General features: G+C 39.1%; 3 protein-coding genes across 6 annotated transcripts; 2 read left to right on the top strand and 1 right to left on the bottom strand.

Annotated features, from left to right (window-relative positions):
* Window positions 1-1,547: 1,547 nt before the first annotated feature.
* On the top strand, window positions 1,548-10,822 carry LOC124879235 (heterogeneous nuclear ribonucleoprotein R). Of its 4 annotated transcripts, XM_047383659.1 has the most exons (15): window positions 1,548-1,712; window positions 2,683-2,843; window positions 2,971-3,089; window positions 3,184-3,291; window positions 3,398-3,511; window positions 3,772-3,948; window positions 4,175-4,310; window positions 4,432-4,637; window positions 4,713-4,862; window positions 4,946-5,067; window positions 5,148-5,686; window positions 7,466-7,526; window positions 9,555-9,615; window positions 9,834-9,960; window positions 10,101-10,822. In XM_047383659.1, the coding sequence occupies exons 2-12, from the start codon at window positions 2,687-2,689 to the stop codon at window positions 7,498-7,500; spliced, it is 1,863 nt and encodes a 620-aa protein (XP_047239615.1). In that variant the 5' UTR covers window positions 1,548-1,712; window positions 2,683-2,686; the 3' UTR covers window positions 7,501-7,526; window positions 9,555-9,615; window positions 9,834-9,960; window positions 10,101-10,822. The 4 variants fall into 4 exon arrangements, with proteins under 4 accessions (XP_047239615.1, XP_047239616.1, XP_047239613.1 ...); XM_047383660.1 differs by lacking the exons at window positions 7,466-7,526; window positions 9,555-9,615; window positions 9,834-9,960; window positions 10,101-10,822 and adding an exon at window positions 6,941-6,972; XM_047383657.1 differs by lacking the exons at window positions 7,466-7,526; window positions 9,555-9,615; window positions 9,834-9,960; window positions 10,101-10,822 and having other exon boundaries at window positions 1,549-1,712; window positions 5,148-6,553.
* Window positions 10,823-11,135: 313 nt separating this feature from the next.
* Window positions 11,136-13,947, top strand: dnajc8 (DnaJ (Hsp40) homolog, subfamily C, member 8). The gene is made up of 9 exons (XM_047383661.1): window positions 11,136-11,281; window positions 11,675-11,776; window positions 12,134-12,190; window positions 12,566-12,632; window positions 12,831-12,925; window positions 13,005-13,076; window positions 13,229-13,320; window positions 13,439-13,514; window positions 13,597-13,947. Exons 1-9 carry the CDS (start codon window positions 11,210-11,212, stop codon window positions 13,714-13,716), a joined length of 753 nt encoding a protein of 250 aa, XP_047239617.1. The 5' UTR covers window positions 11,136-11,209; the 3' UTR covers window positions 13,717-13,947.
* A 1,776-nt stretch (window positions 13,948-15,723) lies between these two features.
* si:ch211-81a5.8 (uncharacterized protein LOC560648 homolog) lies at window positions 15,724-19,421 on the bottom strand. The gene is made up of 5 exons (XM_047383415.1): window positions 19,161-19,421; window positions 17,082-17,249; window positions 16,663-16,951; window positions 16,324-16,411; window positions 15,724-16,239 (listed from the first exon to the last, which is right to left on the bottom strand). The coding sequence occupies exons 3-5, from the start codon at window positions 16,884-16,886 to the stop codon at window positions 16,087-16,089; spliced, it is 465 nt and encodes a 154-aa protein (XP_047239371.1). The 5' UTR covers window positions 16,887-16,951; window positions 17,082-17,249; window positions 19,161-19,421; the 3' UTR covers window positions 15,724-16,086.
* Window positions 19,422-19,433: the final 12 nt, after the last annotated feature.

Genomic DNA, 19,433 nt, shown 5'->3' with positions numbered 1-19,433 from the left:
AATTAGCAGGGTAAGAGCACAGTTTTGCTCAAAATGTTGAAATGCACACAACATTATGGGTGACATACCAGAGTTCAAAAGAGGACAAATTGTTGGTGCACGTCTTGCTGGCGCATCTGTGACCAAGACAGCAAGTCTTTGTGATGTATCAAGAGCCACGGTATCCAGGGTAATGTCAGCATACCACCAAGAAGGATGGACCACATCCAACAGGATTAACTGTGGACGCAAGAGGAAGCTGTCTGAAAGGGATGTTTGGGTGCTAACCCGGATTGTATCCAAAAAACATAAAACCACGGCTGCCCAAATCACGGCAGAATTAAATGTGCACCTCAACTCTCCTGTTTCCACCAGAACTGTCCGTCGGGAGCTCCACAGGGTCAATATACACGGCCGGGCTGCTATAGCCAAACCTTTGGTCACTCATGCCAATGCCAACCGTCAGTTTCAATGGTGCAAGGAACGCAAATCTTGGGCTGTGGACAATGTGAAACATGTATTGTTCTCTGATGAGTCCACCTTTACTGTTTTCCCCACATCCGGGAGAGTTACGGTGTGGAGAAGCCCCAAAGAAGCGTACCACCCAGACTGTTGCATGCCCAGACTGAAGCATTGGGGGTGGATCAGTGATGGTTTGGGCTGCCATATCATGGCATTCTCGTGCCCCAATACTTGTGCTAGATGGGCGCGTCACTGCCAAGGACTACCGAACCATTCTTGTGGATCATGTGCATCCAATGGTTCAAACATTGTATCCTGAAGGCGGTGCCGTGTATCAGGATGACAATGCACCAATACACACAGCAAGACTGGTGAAAGATTGGTTTGATGAACATGAAAGTGAAGTTGAACATCTCCCATGGCCTGCACAGTCATTCATTTTGAGAGAATGTGGTTCCAGTACTGTTCCATGCAATTTAAGTCTTAGTCTCAAAAATTCAGTGCATAGATAAACATCAGTCCTAAAATGAACTGGTTTTAATTTTGGTTAAAAAAAGGTGTTAATACTGATGGAATCTGCATTCAAAAATACCCTAAGTGAAATTATTTATTTAACTGGATAGAGAACACGTGCTTTTGTTATTCACTCTTGTGTTTTAATCACACCTACTAACATAATCAGTATACAAATATCCAGGCTTTACAGAAGAATGTAATTTCTTAAAGGTCCAAATTCTCTTTCCATCCAGTCTTGTTTTATGTGAAATATGAGTAATTCATGTCTGATTCATTTAATTTCCCTTTGGGATTAATAAAGTATTTTTGAATTGAATTGAACTGACGTGTAAACACTGCAACCTGACGTCAGCTTCTGCACAATATTAAAATCATAATTTGAACAAGTACACTTTAATCTGATGTGGTTGTATAATGTAGAATTTATATTTCCAATTTATATTTTACTCTACAGCAACATTTTAAACTATTCTATTCTGTTCTATATCTTGCCCTATGATGGCGCCTGTATTCGCTTTCGAAAAAATCGAACCCACCATACACCCATTGCCCTTCATGAGTTCTCGTTCAACGTCTCGCGATGGATTGTGAGCGGTTGCGTTGTTCAAGCGAGCCGACGACGAGACCGTTGGTGTCTGGAAAATTGTCTCGTGGGTTCGACTTAAACAGTCGTCATTCGGCTGATTTAGTTCGTGCGAAATTTGAAAGATTTCACGTCCTGAACCACGTTACGGTTGACTGACTGAATCTGACCGGTAAGTTTTGTTAACTACCTGTTTTGGCGCCCTTTGTGTGTACGGCGTGTGGACGGCGTCTTTCGGCAAGATGAGGCCTGTTAGCTTCCATTGGTAGCTGGAAAGCTAGCTACTGGTCCTGCTCTCAGAAGAAAGAGAAAAACATACTTGCACGTTACTAATGCTCTCAATCGTGTTCAAGTCCGTAGTTATAATCAAGTTTATCTAGTAAAATATTGTGCCGGTTAATTATTTGAAAAGAAACATGTTCCTTTAGCGTTGTAGCTGCCTGCATGTGAAGGGGGCGGGACTGTAATTACCGATGGATTCTGTGAGATCCCGGGCTATTTTAACTCGAAACAGAAGCCATACCTCGTCGTTTACTGTTATTAAACACAGTTTGGAGCAATTTCATGTTACTGCATCTTGCAATCTCCACACTAAATGATAATTTACAAACTCAAGGTAATTCGTGCCTACTTAAAGCAAAACGTTCATAAAAAAAACGTTTCATTTGTTTGTAACATTTTTAAAGGACCTGTAACTAAGCTACATTATTTGAAAAAAAAAAAAACTAAAATTTGTCTTTCAATTTACACCAAACTGAATGTTTATTCTGAATATTACATTTTGTTTTGCTGTTAAGCTTCTCAGAAAATGTTCTGTGATGAATCGCCTAAATTCTTTAGTAGTTTGGACTAATATTTATATATTTTGCATTACTTGCCAAGAGCATTTGATAATTGTTTGTGAGAGGCGTATCACCATGTGCTAATAAGGATTCTTGCTAATCGGGTTCTTGTAAACATTAACTAAGATTATTAGGTTATAAAAAATTCTAAACACTTTCAAAAAATTAAGCAAGAGTTTGTTGGACCAGTATTTAAAAATCGACCTACTCCAGCCTTGCTCTTATCTATAGGAATCCCTGAGAGTCCTTTCAATCTGTCATTTAGGCCAGAAAAGGTTCCCAATCTCGTTTTCTTTGTAGAAGAATGGCTGCCGCTGAGGTGAATGGTAGCTCTGCTCCAACAAAGGAGGAAGAGGAACCCATGGATGTGACAACAACACATACAGAAAACTACCAAACTCTCCTTGATGCTGGGCTGCCCCAGAAAGTGGCTGAAAGTCTAGATAATATCTTCCAAACAGGTAGATACTTTCTGCTGTGGCATATAAAACCAAACAAAGAAAAATAATGCAAACCTCCAAGTGTGTTTTATTTGTCTATGTGTATATTGTGGTTGATCGTGTTGGCCAACATGTCTTTCTACTGCAGGCCTGGTGGCGTATGCAGACCTGGATGAAAGGGCTATTGATGCTCTGCGAGAGTTCAATGAAGAGGGAGCGCTTACTGTGCTGCAACAATTCAAAGAAAGTGACTTATCCCATGTTCAGGTACCTGCTTGGTTTCAAAATTTTCCTTGAGCAGCGTTTGTTTTGTTAATGTTAATTGTGATCCATTCTAATTTGAGTTTTTCTTTCTCAATAGAATAAAAGTGCTTTCCTTTGTGGGGTCATGAAGACATACAGGCAGCGAGAAAAACAAGGAAGCAAGGTCCAAGAGTCAACTAAGGGTCCAGATGAGGCAAAAATAAAGGTAATTAGTAACTTTGGTGGGGTTTTTAGTGTGGAAGCCCAAGAGTAAATATCAACGCAACATCCCCCTGCAGCCACAGTTTCATTTTGTTTTTGTGTGTGTTAAGGCTCTGTTGGAGCGGACAGGCTACACTCTGGATGTGACGACAGGGCAGAGGAAGTACGGCGGTCCTCCCCCTGAGAGTGTGTTCACGGGCACACAACCAGGGATTGGAACTGAGGTAAGTGGTTAGTTGAGAACAGTAAGGCTGTTTTAAGGCACCTCTATTGCACTCTTCAAAGAAAAGTGCAATCAGAGTAATTTGGGCTTGTGATATTTATAACTGATATTTTTGAAAAAAACTGCTCAACATCAGACAGAGAAACTGAGGAATCTGACCCCAAAACTGGAAATGTCTTATCAGATAAGGTGCTTTCAGCAAAGATTTGAGCATCAAAAGTAAAGCTTTAAATAAACGTGTCTATCTGTTTTCTTATTCAGGTGTTTGTTGGAAAAATCCCCAGGGATCTATATGAAGATGAGCTTGTGCCCCTCTTTGAGTCTGCTGGTCCCATCTGGGACCTGAGGTTAATGATGGACCCCCTATCTGGTCAGAACAGGGGTTATGCTTTCATCACTTACTGTAACAAAGATGATGCGCAAAAGGCTGTGAAGCTTGTAAGTGGGTGTAGTTCAATCAAAGAGTTATATTGTCTTTCAACATTCACTAAACAAATTGTATTTTTCCCTAATAGGGTGGGCAACAACGTTGTTGCTGCAAACAGTTTCATTTCATTTTGATTTGGCCGTTAAACTGTCTGAACAACGGCTTTGATTAAAATCTGCCTTGAGAGAAATTTCCTGCCAAGATTTTACAACTGTGTTTGTGTTGTTTTGTTTGCAGTGTGATAACCATGAAATCCGCCCTGGGAAGTACTTGGGAGTGTGTATATCTGTTGCAAACAATCGCCTGTTTGTTGGATCGATTCCAAAGAACAAGACAAGAGACAGTATATTAGAAGACTTTGGCAAAGTCACAGGTTTGTCTCAATTGTAAAGCAGTGGCTGTCATTTAAAAACTCATTAGGTCAGGCTGTTATTGGCGGGGTAATGATAGGTATTTGTCTTTGTAACAAGAGCTGTTATTGAATTATGTTACAGAGGGCCTGCAAGATGTGATCTTGTATCACCAGCCGGATGACAAGAAGAAGAACCGTGGCTTCTGTTTCCTTGAGTATGAGGATCACAAGTCTGCAGCTCAGGCACGTCGCCGTCTAATGAGTGGGAAGGTCAAAGTTTGGGGTAACCCAGTCACAGTGGAGTGGGCTGACCCTGTCGCTGAACCTGACCCAGAAGTTATGGCTAAGGTGAGCAGTCCACATTTTAAAAACCATTCCCAGTCTATGTTCTTCATGATGTCACCATCTTTACTATAATCACAGGTAAAAGTTCTCTTTGTGAGAAAGCTGGCTACAGCTGTGACTGAGGAGCTCCTTGAGAAGACATTCTCTCAGTTTGGGAAGCTAGAACGAGTGAAAAAGCTGAAAGATTACGCATTTGTCCATTTTGAAGATCGGGATGCTGCTGTAAAGGTGAGATATTTTGATGTTTAAAGGATTTTGTGCATATGATGATTCTGTGTAATTTACAGTTATGAATTGTTCATGATGTTCAGGCTATGGAAGAGATGAACGGTAAGGAGCTCGGAGGGGAGGAAATCGAGATCGTTCTGGCAAAGCCCCCAGATAAGAAGAGGAAAGAGCGTCAGGCAGCCCGACAGACCACCAGGGGAAGCGGGTGAGTCAAGCAGTCACATGATTGGTCAGTTGTGTTAATGACTATTGTGACAAATCAAATATCTGTTTTGTTCTGTGCAGGTATGACGACTACTACTATTACCCACCTCCTCGCATGCCACCACCTGGCCGAGGAAGGGGCCGTGGTGGCCGAGGGGGCTATTCTTATGCTCCTGATTATTATGGCTATGAGGACTACTATGATGACTACTATGGCTATGACTATCATGACTACCGTGGCGGCTATGAGGACCCTTACTATGGCTATGAAGATATGTACAGCATGAGGAGCCGTGGTACCCGCCCCAACAGGGGTGGACCTCCACCCCCAAGGGCTCGTGGAGCTCCTCCAACACGAGGCCGGGGCGGCTTTGCCCAAAGAGGGCCACCCCTTGGTGGCCCGCGTGGTGCTCGGGGAGGACGGGGAGCACCCTTCCAGCCTCAGAGGGGCCGTGGTCCTCGCGGTGCCAGAGGCAATCGCGGGGGCAACGTTGGCGGAAAGAGGAAGGCAGATGTATTTAACCAGCCTGACTCCAAGCGCCGCCAGACCAACAACCAACAGAACTGGGGGTCCCAGCCCATCGCCCAGCAGCCCCTGCAGCAAGGGGCCGACTATTCCGGTAACTATGGTTACAGTAATGATACCATGGAGTTTTCACAGGATTCTTATGGGCAACAGTGGAAGTAGATGCACCTAAAGGTATTTGGCAACAACAAAAAAAGAGGAAAACTACAAAAGAAAAAAAAGGAGATTGGCCACAGTTTTTTTGATTGACCTTTTATTCTTCATCCTTCATGAAAAAAAATATCTGTATATACATATATCTCAGAAAAATGGACAGACTGCAGAATTGGCTCAAGACGATTGGCTGGAAATCCTTTTGGCGGAAGAAATGAAAGTAACCGTTGTGGTCATTTCTTACTCCTGCGGTTACATTGGGACACATCTTTAAAAATAAGTACAATTTTATTGGAAATTTTTGTTTCTGGTTCTTTTAAAGCCAACAATGAACTGACAAAAAAAGTGGACGTTCATTCTCAAAAATTTGGGTGGACAATAAAGCATATGGCCTTTCAGGAAGTCTCTTGTCCATGCTCCCATTTTCCCCTCCCCTTCTTGTACTCCTTTTTAATTTGTGGTTTATTATAGTAGTTTAGGATCATGCTTGTAAATAAATGCATATGGTTAGAGCTTCGTATTCATTTTTTGTTTTTTTGCAATGGTGGAGAAAAGAATCCACCAAAGGAAAAGAAGAAAAGTTTTGTAATGTCCGAAGTGTACGCCTAGCATTTCTAGATAGTTAAATTGTGTTTTCTTTTTTTTTTTTTTATTTAAACTGATACCATAACTTCCATGTTTTCTTTCAACTTGCCCAGTAGGAATTGGTTTGGCTTACCTTAAGAGCCATAGCAGTTTGTTCTCTGATGTTATTTGTATTTATAACTTTTACGTTTGTTCCGTTTCAATAAAACTCAGATGAGCATCAGTCCATTGTCAGAAACTCAAACTCAGTGTTGTGATTTGATCTATAATCTCGATTCTTTGATTCAAAAGAGAACCACAAATAAACCACAAATAAAATTGAATTGCAGAGTTCAACAGAACAGGAGAACTTGTTTGAATAAAACACGGCTATAACTTTTATTCCTCAATTATTAGATCAATTATTAATATTCAGTAACACTGCAGCATTTCATGCACACACACAGTTGTTGGTGGTGAAATTACCAATTCATACAAACATTACCCAAAATCGTTCCCATTTCTCAAACTGTTCTCATAATCTCATTTGTCTTCTATGTTCTCCAAATGTTCTGCGATTCACGACATGAAGCAGTATTTATCCCTCTGAACAATATGTGCTTCTTATCAGGTTTTTACGTAACCTAATCACATTTTGAGGCTGCCATTCCTAAATGACTTGGTGGAAAAAAGACTTTTCCAGCAGGTTTGTATTTGTCTTTAATCTCCCAAGTTCTACACATTTCTGTGAGGTTGGTTGCAGGTGGACCCATAACTACTTAATTTTGCGCACCCTAAAAATACATTGAAAGATGAGAACATGTTTGAGTAATGGTGAGCACGTAAAAACTTGAACTGAGAGCAACACATTTGACTTGGAATAGATCTCTGCTTCTACATTGAATTGATTCAACTTGATCTTGTTGCTTTCAGAATCAGCCTCTCGCCGTTGCAATCTATTCTCTCCTCTTAAAGACACAAAGGATCTGGCCATCTTAAGGTTTAACATTCTTTAAACATACTCGCACCCACAGAAAGGCTTCACTTGAGAGAATGTGTTAACCAGGACAATTGACGTTTCTCTAGCCTTTACCTGTTGGTGTCATTGTTTTGTATTTTGTTTCATGTGTCTGTCCTCTTATTCCAACCTGCCTAGGTGGAGAAGCAAAGCGAGCGGCACCACTAGAGTGAGGAAATCACCTGAACGGTACTTGAGGGTGAGCCAGCCTTCCACAGAGTACTGCCTCCTCTCCTGTAGTTAACTATAATCACTTGAGAAGCTTAAGCATCTTTGTTTTCCTTGTTTAATATGTAAAAAACAGGGACTTGGTGTCAATTACAAATACTACTGTGCAATTGCTTTAAAGCACTGTTATAATTTGCTTCGGCAGGGGTGCAGCTTTTAAAGGTTCTCTTGATCAACAGTTAAAAATGAGAAAATGGACAAGTAGAGGACAAAACAATTGTCAGACACACAAAGTGATCTTTAACAGATCCTCAGAGCCATGTCTAAGAAATCCAGCATAGAGCTGACAAGAAACCTGAGAGATGCTTTGTCTTGGTTGATCTATGCCAAAATTACTGCAACAGTCTGTCAATCGTATTAATATTTATTATTTTATATAAATACAAATACAGAAACTAGAAGAAATTATTTTTGAACAGTTGTAACAAAATACCTAAAGTTTCTTTTTAAAACTGGTTCTTTGCTAAGTTTGTGTAGACAAACTGATCAATCTGATCAGTTTAGGAGCCTTTTTATTAGTAATTCACCAGTCAATTGTTCATTGATCAATATCGGCCAATTTTTCCCTCGATCATTTCTGGCCGGTATTCAAATTTATTCATAACTGGCATTATTTCTTAATTACTTTCTGTTTAATTCAAAGCTTTACTGTGTTACAGGTGTCAGAAAAAAATGACTTCAGAAAAAGAAAAGAACAAATCATTATTGGCTAGTAAACTGTGCTTTTTATGTCTAAATGAATCACATGTGTAGAATCAAGTCCGATACCAGACAAAATGAAGAAACGAGTAGCAAAAGCCAAAAGAAAGTAAGATCATCAGAGTTGAGGTACATCGTCTCAAGACCACTTTAAAGGGTCACAAGACAGTCTGGCTGCTTGGAAACCAAAAAAATACATAAAATATATATACATATACACACTACCGGCCAAACGTTTTAGAAAGCCTTTCTCATTTAATGGTTTTCTTCATGTTCATGACTACATTGTACATAGATTCTCATTCAAGGCATCAAAACAGTGAATGAACACATGAAATTATGTAGCAAACAAAAAATTGTAAAATAACTTTGAGTGTGTTATATTTTAGATTCTTTTGCTGTGATGACTGAAATATTAACCTATTGCCGTCTCTCAGTGAACCTCTGGGAAGTTCTTTCGAGACTCTTTGGAAAACCATTTCAGGTGACCCGCTCATGGAGAAAATGCCAAGAGAGCAAAGGGTGGCTGTTTTGTAATAATCTTAAATATAAAAATGTTTAGTTATTTCACACTTTTTGTTTACTGTATAATTTCATGTGTGTTCATTCACAGTTTTGTTGCCTTTGGTGAGAGTCTACATTGTAAATAGTCATAACAATAAAGAGACCCATTAAGTGAGAAAGTGTCTAAAAAAAAAAAAACCAAAAGCTATAGAATCATAACGTTAAATGGGGCTTGGTACAAACTACAATAAAAGCCAGAGTGCAGAAGGTCTTGGGTTTGGTAAGCAGAATACAACTGAAACCATGCAAATATCTTGCATATCTTGGCTCACTGCACCAAAATCACTGCAGGTGTCTGCAAAGACATTCTGCAAGTAGGCGGAGCTGGACATTTACCCTTTTAGGCCACTAGAGGTAGCACCTCTAGTCATGCAAAGTGACTAGTGATCATTTGCTTTATCCGACGCTGCATTTAAGGGATTATGTGAGTTAATTATTTGGCCTTTATGAAGAAGAGATCCTGCTTGGCAAATGTCTGTGCGCATCAAAGGAGAACCTGCTGAACAATTTCCGAGATTGACTGACTGTAGAACAATGGCTGCACATAAAAATAGGTGTTTTTCGTTTTTACCACCACCAGATGGCAGTGTGGGGGGCTGCATTTATTCACTGGTAAAAGTGGGGTGTGGGATGTTTGTGGAAATGCAACAAAATAAAGCTAGATGTTAATACTGCGGTGTCCTTAAAGCACATTTTCATATCAGAACTGTGTGTTTATGTTGCCTCTTGTCACCAGGCAGTAAAGGAGCTGCCCACATCCATGTGAATGAGTTCACAGAACTGGAAAAGAGTGATTGGTAAGGCTTCATTATTAATTAATGCTCAGAAAAATTAACTGTTACATATTTAAACTGCTTTTAGATGCTTGTTATGCTGGGTTTCTTTTAGAAAAAAAAGGTAGTTTTGTAAAACTGATATCTTTCCAAATCTTATGATAAAGGGAGTACCATCTTTTTGCAGGAGTTGAGTTTTACGGTCATTCATAAACACCTTTCTGTCTGTGACCATGTTTTAGTTCCAGGTCAGAGCAGTGAATCCCACCTGATGCAACCTAGATCCGTTTGCAGGTTTTCACCCTCCTCAGGATGGATCTAAGAATTCGGGTCCCCAGCAACCAGCTTTCCTGAAGATAAGAAATAAAGGTGAAGAGTGCATTTATTTAGAGCAAGATTTGCCTTTGCATCAGTGTGTAAATGGAACAAAAACTCAATTTAAGCTTCAGTTTTAAAGGTAAATGGAGAATGAGTCACAATAACTTGAATGATCTTCTCTTTGTACTTAGGGGAGAAAAGAGTGCAAGCAGTCCACATCAAGAAAGCCATGCTCCTTATCCAACTTCAATAATTATCCTTAAAAGGGAAAATATTTGTGCTAGTGATCCTACATCGTCTATTTATTATCCATGTTGTTTTTTTGGGTTTTTTTACAGTTTCAACTTAGATTTGAATTCATGAAAGCATAAAATGGGCTCAGTGTATTATAAAGTGAACAATTGCACCTCATAAGTAAAACATTGAATATGGTGGGTGATTCTGATTCATTGTACATTGCCTAGTAAACGGTGAAAATATGAATTGTACATCCTGCTAATTTTAAATACCTGTTGCTTTCTGTATTACCCACATTCAATAAAGTTTGACTTTCATAAATTAAAAGCCTTTTTCAGACATATGAACTTGACCTAATGCTTGATTTTCCTAAAAAAAAAAAAAAAATTTTGAGCCAGGTGTCAATAAAAGTATTATTTGTCTTGTATTCTGACTTTATAAACTATATAAGTATATGTTTTGGTTGTATTGGAAAGATTTTAATTGAACTTTGATGTATTGGTGTGTATAAAACCGGATGTAAACTGGATCTGTTTAAAGTGCTGTAAAATGGGCTTTTGTGGTAAATTGGTGCAGTATAAATAAAATGGATTTGAATCATACTAAAATAGTAACCTTTCTCATTCTCAAACTATGTTTTCAAAGATCACTGCTTCAAGCAAGGCCAGATGCCTCAGTAAATAAGAAAAGGGTTAAATAGACTCGTCAGTATGCACGGGTAAGTGTTGAGTCACGAAAGACGTTTAATAAAGATTATTTAAAGGGTTTTCTGCATATGGCTTCTTTTTTAACCAAACGAACCTCGCAAATTTGACCATTTTCAGGCGTTTAACCCCCGTGTTTTTTTTTTTTCCTTCAACCAACAAGGTTGTTTTCAAACGCAAGATATTCAGTGCCATCATCTACCATCTGTCCAGAACGACTCGTATTTCATTTTAAATCTCCAAGACAAAAAAAAAAAAAAAAGCACTGCGCCGTCAAATCTGACGTCATTCGCCGCCTTACGGCTGGAATCCTTTGTGAGTCACGTGACCCGCTACGTCACATGTAAACCTGAGCGAAAATGGCGGCCGCTGGAGGAGAGTCTTCCTCTCAGAATGTGTCGGATGAATTATTTCAAAACTTTTATACTGAGGTAAACAATGTGACTGTAAAATGAATGTTTTCCAGATGTCTGCCATCTTCATTCATTTATACCTGAGTCTGTATGTCGACAGCTCATTGGTCCATGTCTTACCAGGCCTAGATGGGAGCATCAGCTAACGACCAAAGCTAACATTCACTGATGGGTTGTTTTCTCTCTAAGCTACACAGTATTAAGCACATATGTATCATCATATACTTATTTCAAGTAGAGCCGTCATTGAAACTGAACGTGTAATGTGTCACTTTAGTTCAGCCTTACAACACTTTACTCCATCGTTGAGGAGCCTCCTTCTCCTTAACCCATAAAAGAAAAGCGCGTAACAACCACAAACATGGTAAATGTTTAATAAATCATGGTGGCTTGTGTTGTGTGTTTTGACAGGTGAAGCAGATTGAGAAGAGGGACTCTGTGTTAACGTCCAAGCAGCAGATTGACAGGTTGCTAAGACCTGGATCATCGTACTTCAACCTCAACCCATTTGAGGTAACATGTGTTTTAGTGGGTGATATTTCGTGTTTTTAATTAATCTTTTCAAATGAATATCGTTTGCAACATTTGATATCTTTATAGATAGTTTTTATTTAGTGAAAGGTTCAGTAAACGTGGTTCCATCCTTAACGTTTAAAAAGCAGCTTAGATCCCTATTTTATTACAAAATACACTTTTCCAGAAGCTAAAATAACTTGTTACAATATTTTTGTTTATAGAGCTGCTTTTGAATTAATATATTACTTGGTCCTCATTTTGTCTGTAATCCTTTCAATTCAATTATTTTATATTCCATCTTTTATATTGTACCAAATGCACAGTAAACGTTATTAGGCATTTACTTTATTTTAGGTGCTGCAGATTGATCCAGAAGCAACAGACGAGGAGCTGAAGAAAAGATTTAGGGCGGTAAGGAAACAGATGTAACTGTAACAGTTTATAACTTTTTAGATATGAAAAGTAGCAGCGTGCGACTGGACATTTTGTAGTGACCATGCGATTCATGTGAGTCATTTCATATGATCTACAGTCAGGATATGTGGTTATTGGGCTCCAATAAATTATATCTGCCAGCAGAAGGTCACTCATAAGTCAGCTGGCCCAAACAGCGATCATAATCAGAATCAATAAAAATGGGATATAATAATAATAATCTAAATAAGCAAAATGATATGCAGTGGTGAAGTACATTGGTAACCCATGGATATGAAATTGGTGTATGAATTGCATTACCTTTTTTTAAATTTGTTGTTTTTAACTCAAATGTCTTTTTTTATGGCACAGTTGTCTATTTTAGTCCATCCAGACAAAAACCAGGATGATACTGACAGAGCACAGAAAGCCTTTGAAGGTACATATACTCCTGTCCAGATTTCTCCTGTGTATTTTAGTTAAAGATTGTGGCATAATACTTTCAAACTTAATTGTACCTAGGTTAAAGTAGACTTAACTGTCATTATCATGTGTGTGTGAAATGTCAATTTTGACCAATAATGTGTTGTTTTTTGGAATCTGCTATTCTAAACCACTAAATCCTATTGTCTTCCAGTTGTGGACAAGGCGTACAAACTCTTACTGGAACCTGAGCAGAAGAAGAGAGCAGTTGATGTGGTCCTAGCGGGAAAAGAATACGTGGAACATATGGTGAGTGCCATCTGTGTCGACAAATTTCATGAATTTCTTTTTTGCATCCATTTGTTAAGGCATTGCCTGGCATGAACAGGTAAAGCAGAAAAAGAAACAACTGAAAAAAGATGGGAAACCACAGGATGTGGAGGAGGATGACCCTGAAATGGTAAGTCACCCTTTGAACCCTTTGAGGGGGTATTACCTGGTTGACCAATAACAAGATGATTTGTTATAAATCGTAATTATTTTGTCAGGTTATACATGTAAAATTCTTTTGGTTATGTTATTTTGTTTTTATTTATTTTTTCTTCCTTCCAGTTCAGGCAAGCAGTGTACAAACAAACCATGAAGCTGTTTGCAGAGCTTGAAATCAAAAGGAAAGAAAGGGAAGCGAAGGAAATGCATGAAAGGTAGAGAACCATTTGTTTACAACCTGGATGTTGTCGTTGTGTAGGACTGCTCAAACTTTATTTAAATGTTATAGTAGTATGTTTTTACTCTCTTAATAAATTCTGTTTATTTGACCAGGAAAAGGGCAAGAGAAGAAGAAATTGAAGCAGCAGAGAAGGTAAAGCGGGAAAGAGAATGGCAGAAGAACTTTGAGGTGAGTTTTGCTTTATTGATTCACATTGGCACTATTGAGTTGCTTTTTGTATTTTTCATTCTTTCATTGTAAAATTATGCAGGAATCAAGAGATGGACGGGTGGACAGTTGGAGGACCTTCCAAACTAAAGGAAAAACCAAAGAGAAAAAGAACAGGTCCTTCCTTAAACCCCCAAAAGTTAAGATGGAACAGAGGGAGTGATGCTGTAAAACTGTCTAAATAAAAGTCATTTTCTGTGAATCCCCACCTTGTTGTCTGCAGTCAGCACAGTCACAATCTGACAAGTTCCTTACCCTGATAAATGTAGTTTTGTACTTCATTTTCTATTGTACATACTCGTGATCTAGTTGGAGACAACGCATCTTCCACTAATGTAACTCAAACAAAATGTCTCTGTTTTTCGAACCCTAATAAAGCTTCATCTTCAGTCTACTTTACAAAGTTGTGTAACATTTGTATTGGTAGCTAGGTGCACATATTTTGGGAAATGCATGTCTGAAATGATGTGGCACTAGTGTTACGAGTCTAATTTATTGATAAAGCACCAATTCACAGCATGTTGTGTAAAGGCACTTCACAAAGTCAAATCAATCAAACCATACAGATCCCACTAAAACATCTACCTCCCATTCTACTTCTAGAGACTCTAGGAACCACCAGTAAACCTGCAGTCTGAGAACGAAGTGCTCTGTTAGGAACGTATGGAACAATCAGATCTCTGATGAATGATGGAGCTAGATCATTAAGGGCTTTATATGTGAGGAGGAGAATTTTAAATTCTATTCTGGATTTAACAGGGAGCCAATGAAGGGAAGCTAAAGTAGGAGAAATATGATCTCTCTTTTTAATTTTCATCAGAACTCTTGCTGCAGCATTTTGAATCAGCTGAAGGCTTTTAACTGCATTTTGTGGACATCCAGATAGTAAAGAATTACAATAGTCCAGCCTTGAAGTAACAAATGCATGGACTAGTTTTTCAGCGTCACTCCTAGATAGGATATTTCTAATTTTGGCAATGTTCCGGAGGTGAAAGAAGGAAATCCTAGAAACCTGTTTAATATGGGATTTAAATGACATGTCCTGGTCAAAAATAACACCAAGGTTTTTTACTTTATTATCGGAGGTCAATTTAATACCATCCAGGTTAAGTGATTGACTAAGTAGTTTATTTTTTAAAGACTCCGGTCCAAAGACGACAACTTCTGTCTTGTCTGAATTTAGAAGCAAAAAATTTAAAGTCATCCAAGTTTTTATGTCTTCCAAGTCATGCCTGTAGTCTAACTGGTTGGGCTCATCAGGATTTATGGATAAGTAACACTGAAAATGTATCCCATGCTGCCTGATAATTTGACCTATTGGAAGCATATATGTAGTAAAGAGAATTGGCCCAAGTACTGAACCCTGTGGTACTCCACAATTAACCCTGGAGTTTAAAGATGATTTATCATTTACATGAACAAACTGGAATCTGTCAGACAGATGAGATTTAAACCAGCCTAGCGCTGTTCCCCTGATCCCTAAAGCATATTCCAGCCTTTTTAAGAGAATATTATGGTCGACTGTATCAAATGCAGCACTGAGATCTAACAGAACCAGAACAGACACAAGTCCATTACCTGAGGCCATAAGAATATCATTACTGACTTTCAGCAGAGCTGTTTCAGTGCTATGATGAGCTCTGAAACCTGACTGAAACTCTTCAAACAGGTCATTGCTGTATAAATGTTCACACATTTGATTAGCAACTATTTTCTCAAGAATTTTAGATAAGAATGGAAGATTGGATATAGGTCTGTAATTTGTTAAGTCATCTTGATCAAGCGAAGGTTTCTTATGTGAAAGTTTAATTATAGCTACCTTAAAAGCCTGTGGTAAAACAAAGGGGGGTATTCAAAGGGAACACTTCTTCCATAGTGGGTTGCAGGGGAGCTGGTGCCTATCTCCAGCAGTCTATGGGTGAGAGGCAGGGTACACCCTGGACAGGTCACCAGTCCATCGCAGGGCAGAGCAACACAGACAAACAGGACAAGCAACCATCCACACACTCATTCACACCTAAGGGCAATGTAAAGAGACCAATTAAACTAACAGTCATGTTTTTGGACTGGAGTACCGAGAGAGAACATGCAAACTCCATGCAGAAAGACGTCATTAGAAGTGTGAACCTTAAATATATTTGTTAAAATAAAGAAAGATGCCAAACATTTGTGATGATGGTATAGTGTTTACCATTTATATTGGATGAGAAATACAAACATTTCTGATCTGCTTTGAGTTTCAAGCTACAAACAAAAAAATCTCATGTTCATACAAAAAACTAAAATCAATAATCACTAAATTTATAAATGTATTGAAAAGATGTTCTGGATTGGCAAATGCATGAATACAGTCCACAGATTTTTCAAGTGTACAAACATTTCAATGACATAAGCTCAATGTTACACAAATAAAGGAAGAAAAGTTTTCCCTCTTTCATTACAAAACAGAAATCAGTCACTTTAAATAGATTTCTGCAGCAGTTATTTGTAGAGAACCTTCCCAAAGCATTCAACTGTCCTTAACTGTTGCACCTCACATAACGTTGCACTGATCTCCTCCACCTGCAGCAGAAACAACAGGAGATCCAGCGGCACCTCCTGTTAGTCCGTCCAGACTGAGGCCCTGAAAGGCTCCGAAGAAGGAGTCATCCTTTGTGGGTGCATGTTTTCTGGCTGCAGGAGTGTGCTGTGGGTAGAAAACACAGTCACAATCACCATTGCAACACCCCCCCCCCTGCAACAATTTTTTTAATTTAAACTACTTATTTACCCTTGGAAGGCAGTGGTGGCTCCTGAACTGAGTTCTCCGCACGGTTCTTTCAGCGTTCTTCTTGGCCAGCATGGCCTGCTGACGTTTCCTTTGGCAAACAGCACAGAGCAACATTAGGCGCTGCACACGGGCAAGTAGCTTATTCATGTAACATGCAGCCTTATCCGTACAAAGCCCAGCCTGTCTGGCCAAGAGTCTTAGCAGGATAACAAGACAGTGGTTTGTGGCAATATAGCTTATTTATACTGTTTAAAAAATGTCAGAAGAGTCTAATCATAAAAAACATTAAGAGGTAATAAAAAACCCCATGCTTTAGTTAGATCAAACTCGTTGCTGTACCTCTCCTTCTTCAGCTCCTCCTGGTACTCCCTGAGCCAGGAGTCTGGGACTTTCTGGCTGTTGCAGGGAAGGCTTCTCCTCCTGCTGACGCTCTTTCTGCGAGTGAAGCTAAACCTGCGGACGGACTGGCTTCCCTTGTTCCCTCTCTTTTTGGTATTTTTTGTGCCAGACACACAGCTGGTAAACTGCTTCAGAGGAGCACCCAGGGACATGAGGGAATCCATTTCCAGAGTCTGTAGTGGGTAGATTTGGTTTCAGATGGTTTCCACCAGGCTTCAAGGCAGTCAGTCTGGGGGAGGATTACAAATGTCCAGTAATTAAACAATGAAAAAGAACCATAGAACAATCTATTATAGTCTAAATATTTTATTTAAATATAACTTAATGCAGATTTAACATAAAAAATAAAGTCAACTGACCTGTGAGATGTCCTGACCTGTCCAGCTCAGCTCTTTGTTATATCTGTAGAAGGTCCATGTCCAGTAGATGAATTGGTCCCTGTTGTTCTGATGTTCTACCCTCCTCCTCTCTGTCTGGACTTAATGATGGTTCAACTGATGACATTGCTGGTCTTGAAATAGGATAATCTGAAGACGGATAAGACGTTTATCTCATTAACAAGTCACAAACAAATCTGTGGCGGAAAAAGAGGTGTGTTTACAGTCAGCCGGCGAAAATAAACACTAAATCAATTTTAGGCTTTAGAATATTATTTTAAGACGACATCGCATTTTCAATTGCATTTTATTTTATAATCATATATTTTACTTGAGCAAAAATTGATATAAAAATTTACAAAACTGTGTCATTAGAGGCCAGACAGATGGAGCTTTAATTGACTCAAGGATGGAAGGTGACTTTGATGATGCAGAAAGGATCGTCTTTTCCTCCAAAGACGTCTTTTCATTGACATGAGGCATTAGGCACCCACATAGCAACGTTAAACGACTCCATTCATTCACAGGTTCATTGAATTAACTCTGTTGAACTCAAGTCTGGAACGATATTACTTTGTCCTCACCTCCACAAGTCTAACACTACTAAAATGAAAAGCATTAACCTTCATTTTTATCTTTCAAACAACAACAAAAATGCATTTCTCAGCTGTATCGACTACAACTTCAGAAGGTTTTCATAACCTGTAAACCTTCCCATATTTTGTTACACTGTATTTTCCTGGGAATCTATGAGATAGACCAACATGAAATGGAGCATAATTGTGATATGGAAAAAATTATGATAATTTGTTTTTACAAATAAAAACAGAAAAGTGTGACACATACTTCTATTCAGACCTCTTTACACTTATATTCGTAAATAAAAAACCAGTATGCACAAGGGGACAGAGCAAACACGTAGAAGGTGCTCTGGTCAGATGAGATTGGCCTACATACAAAACACTGTATGTAGGCCAAAGAACATGCCCACAATGAAATATGGTAGTGGCAGTATCATGCTGTGGGGATGCTTCCTCGGCAATGACAGGAGAGTTAGTCAATTGGAAGATGAATGGAGCTGAATACATGAAAAGACTGGGAGAAAATCTGTTAGAGGCTGTAAGACTTGAAACCGGGGCAGAGGTTCACTAAACTTAAAGCCAGACTCACAATGTAATGGTTTAGATCAAAGGATAGTCATATCTGTTAGAATAACACAACATCCAGAACTAAATCCGAATGAGAATCTGTGGCAAGACTTGAAAACTGATGTCCACAGACCTTCAGCATCCAATCTGGTTGAGCTTGTTGTATTTGGAAAGAATGGGCAGAAATTTCTGTCTCTAATGTGCAAAGCTGGTAGAGACTAGGGCTGCACTGATTGCAGTTTTCTGGCTGATCACCAATCTTTAAAGAACCCGACGTGCCGATTCCGATGTTGGTTGATACAAATTTTATTTATAACTGACACCGTAAGGTGTCACAGGGTCACAACACACCTATAATGCTCTAGTCTTATGTTGTCAACAGTTGTGAACCGTGCACGTGCAGACGTGACCTGGTGGGCGGGTCGGTCAGTCACCTCTGTCTCACAGCAGAGCAAGAGGGAACTGGGTGATTTTCAGAACTTTGCCGAGGTAGATGAGATTAGTTTCACACGTTTCGGCAGATCACGATCACCAAAATTAAGAAAATAGGGAGCTGATCAATCGGTGCATCCCTAGTAGAGACATACCCTAAAAGACCTGCAGGTGGAACTGCAGGTTGTTCTACAAATTGACTCCCGGAGGACTGTAAACAAAAGCATGCCACACATTTCAGATTTTTACTTATGAATACATTTAAACTGTGTGTGCTTTTCCTTCCACCTCACAATTATGCACTACTTTGTGTTGGTGTCTTACATTTGAATACTTTTGCAAGGTAATGTATTTTTAATGCAAAGCCGAGTTTATAGCGGGGTCCAAAAAGCTGTCCAATATAACAGCTGGACGACCCCATCTTTAAATATCGAGGAATAAATAATGAGAACATGTGAGGTTAATGGAGCAACAGGTTTACCAACAGATGGACATGGTGCAGTGCATCTTGGACCTCTGCTGGTGCAGATCGTCTACGTTTCTTAATCCCTGCATCATGACAAGCCTGCTGAGCTTATTTTAGGAAAGGAATAAAACAGAAATTATTTTCTGAAGGAATTAACAAGACACCACTGAAATAAGCCTATTATGACTGCCAAAATATCGACTAACTTAAACTTCTATGAATCAATTTTAAAATGACTATTCACTCATATTGTTTCACGTTGAGGAATTAACATTAATCATGAACTTT

Source organism: Girardinichthys multiradiatus, chromosome 13 (genome assembly GCF_021462225.1).
Source record: "Girardinichthys multiradiatus isolate DD_20200921_A chromosome 13, DD_fGirMul_XY1, whole genome shotgun sequence".
NCBI lineage: Eukaryota > Metazoa > Chordata > Actinopteri > Cyprinodontiformes > Goodeidae > Girardinichthys > Girardinichthys multiradiatus.
The sequence above is the reverse complement of the archived record's forward strand: the minus strand, read 5'-3'. Positions and strand labels throughout refer to the sequence as shown.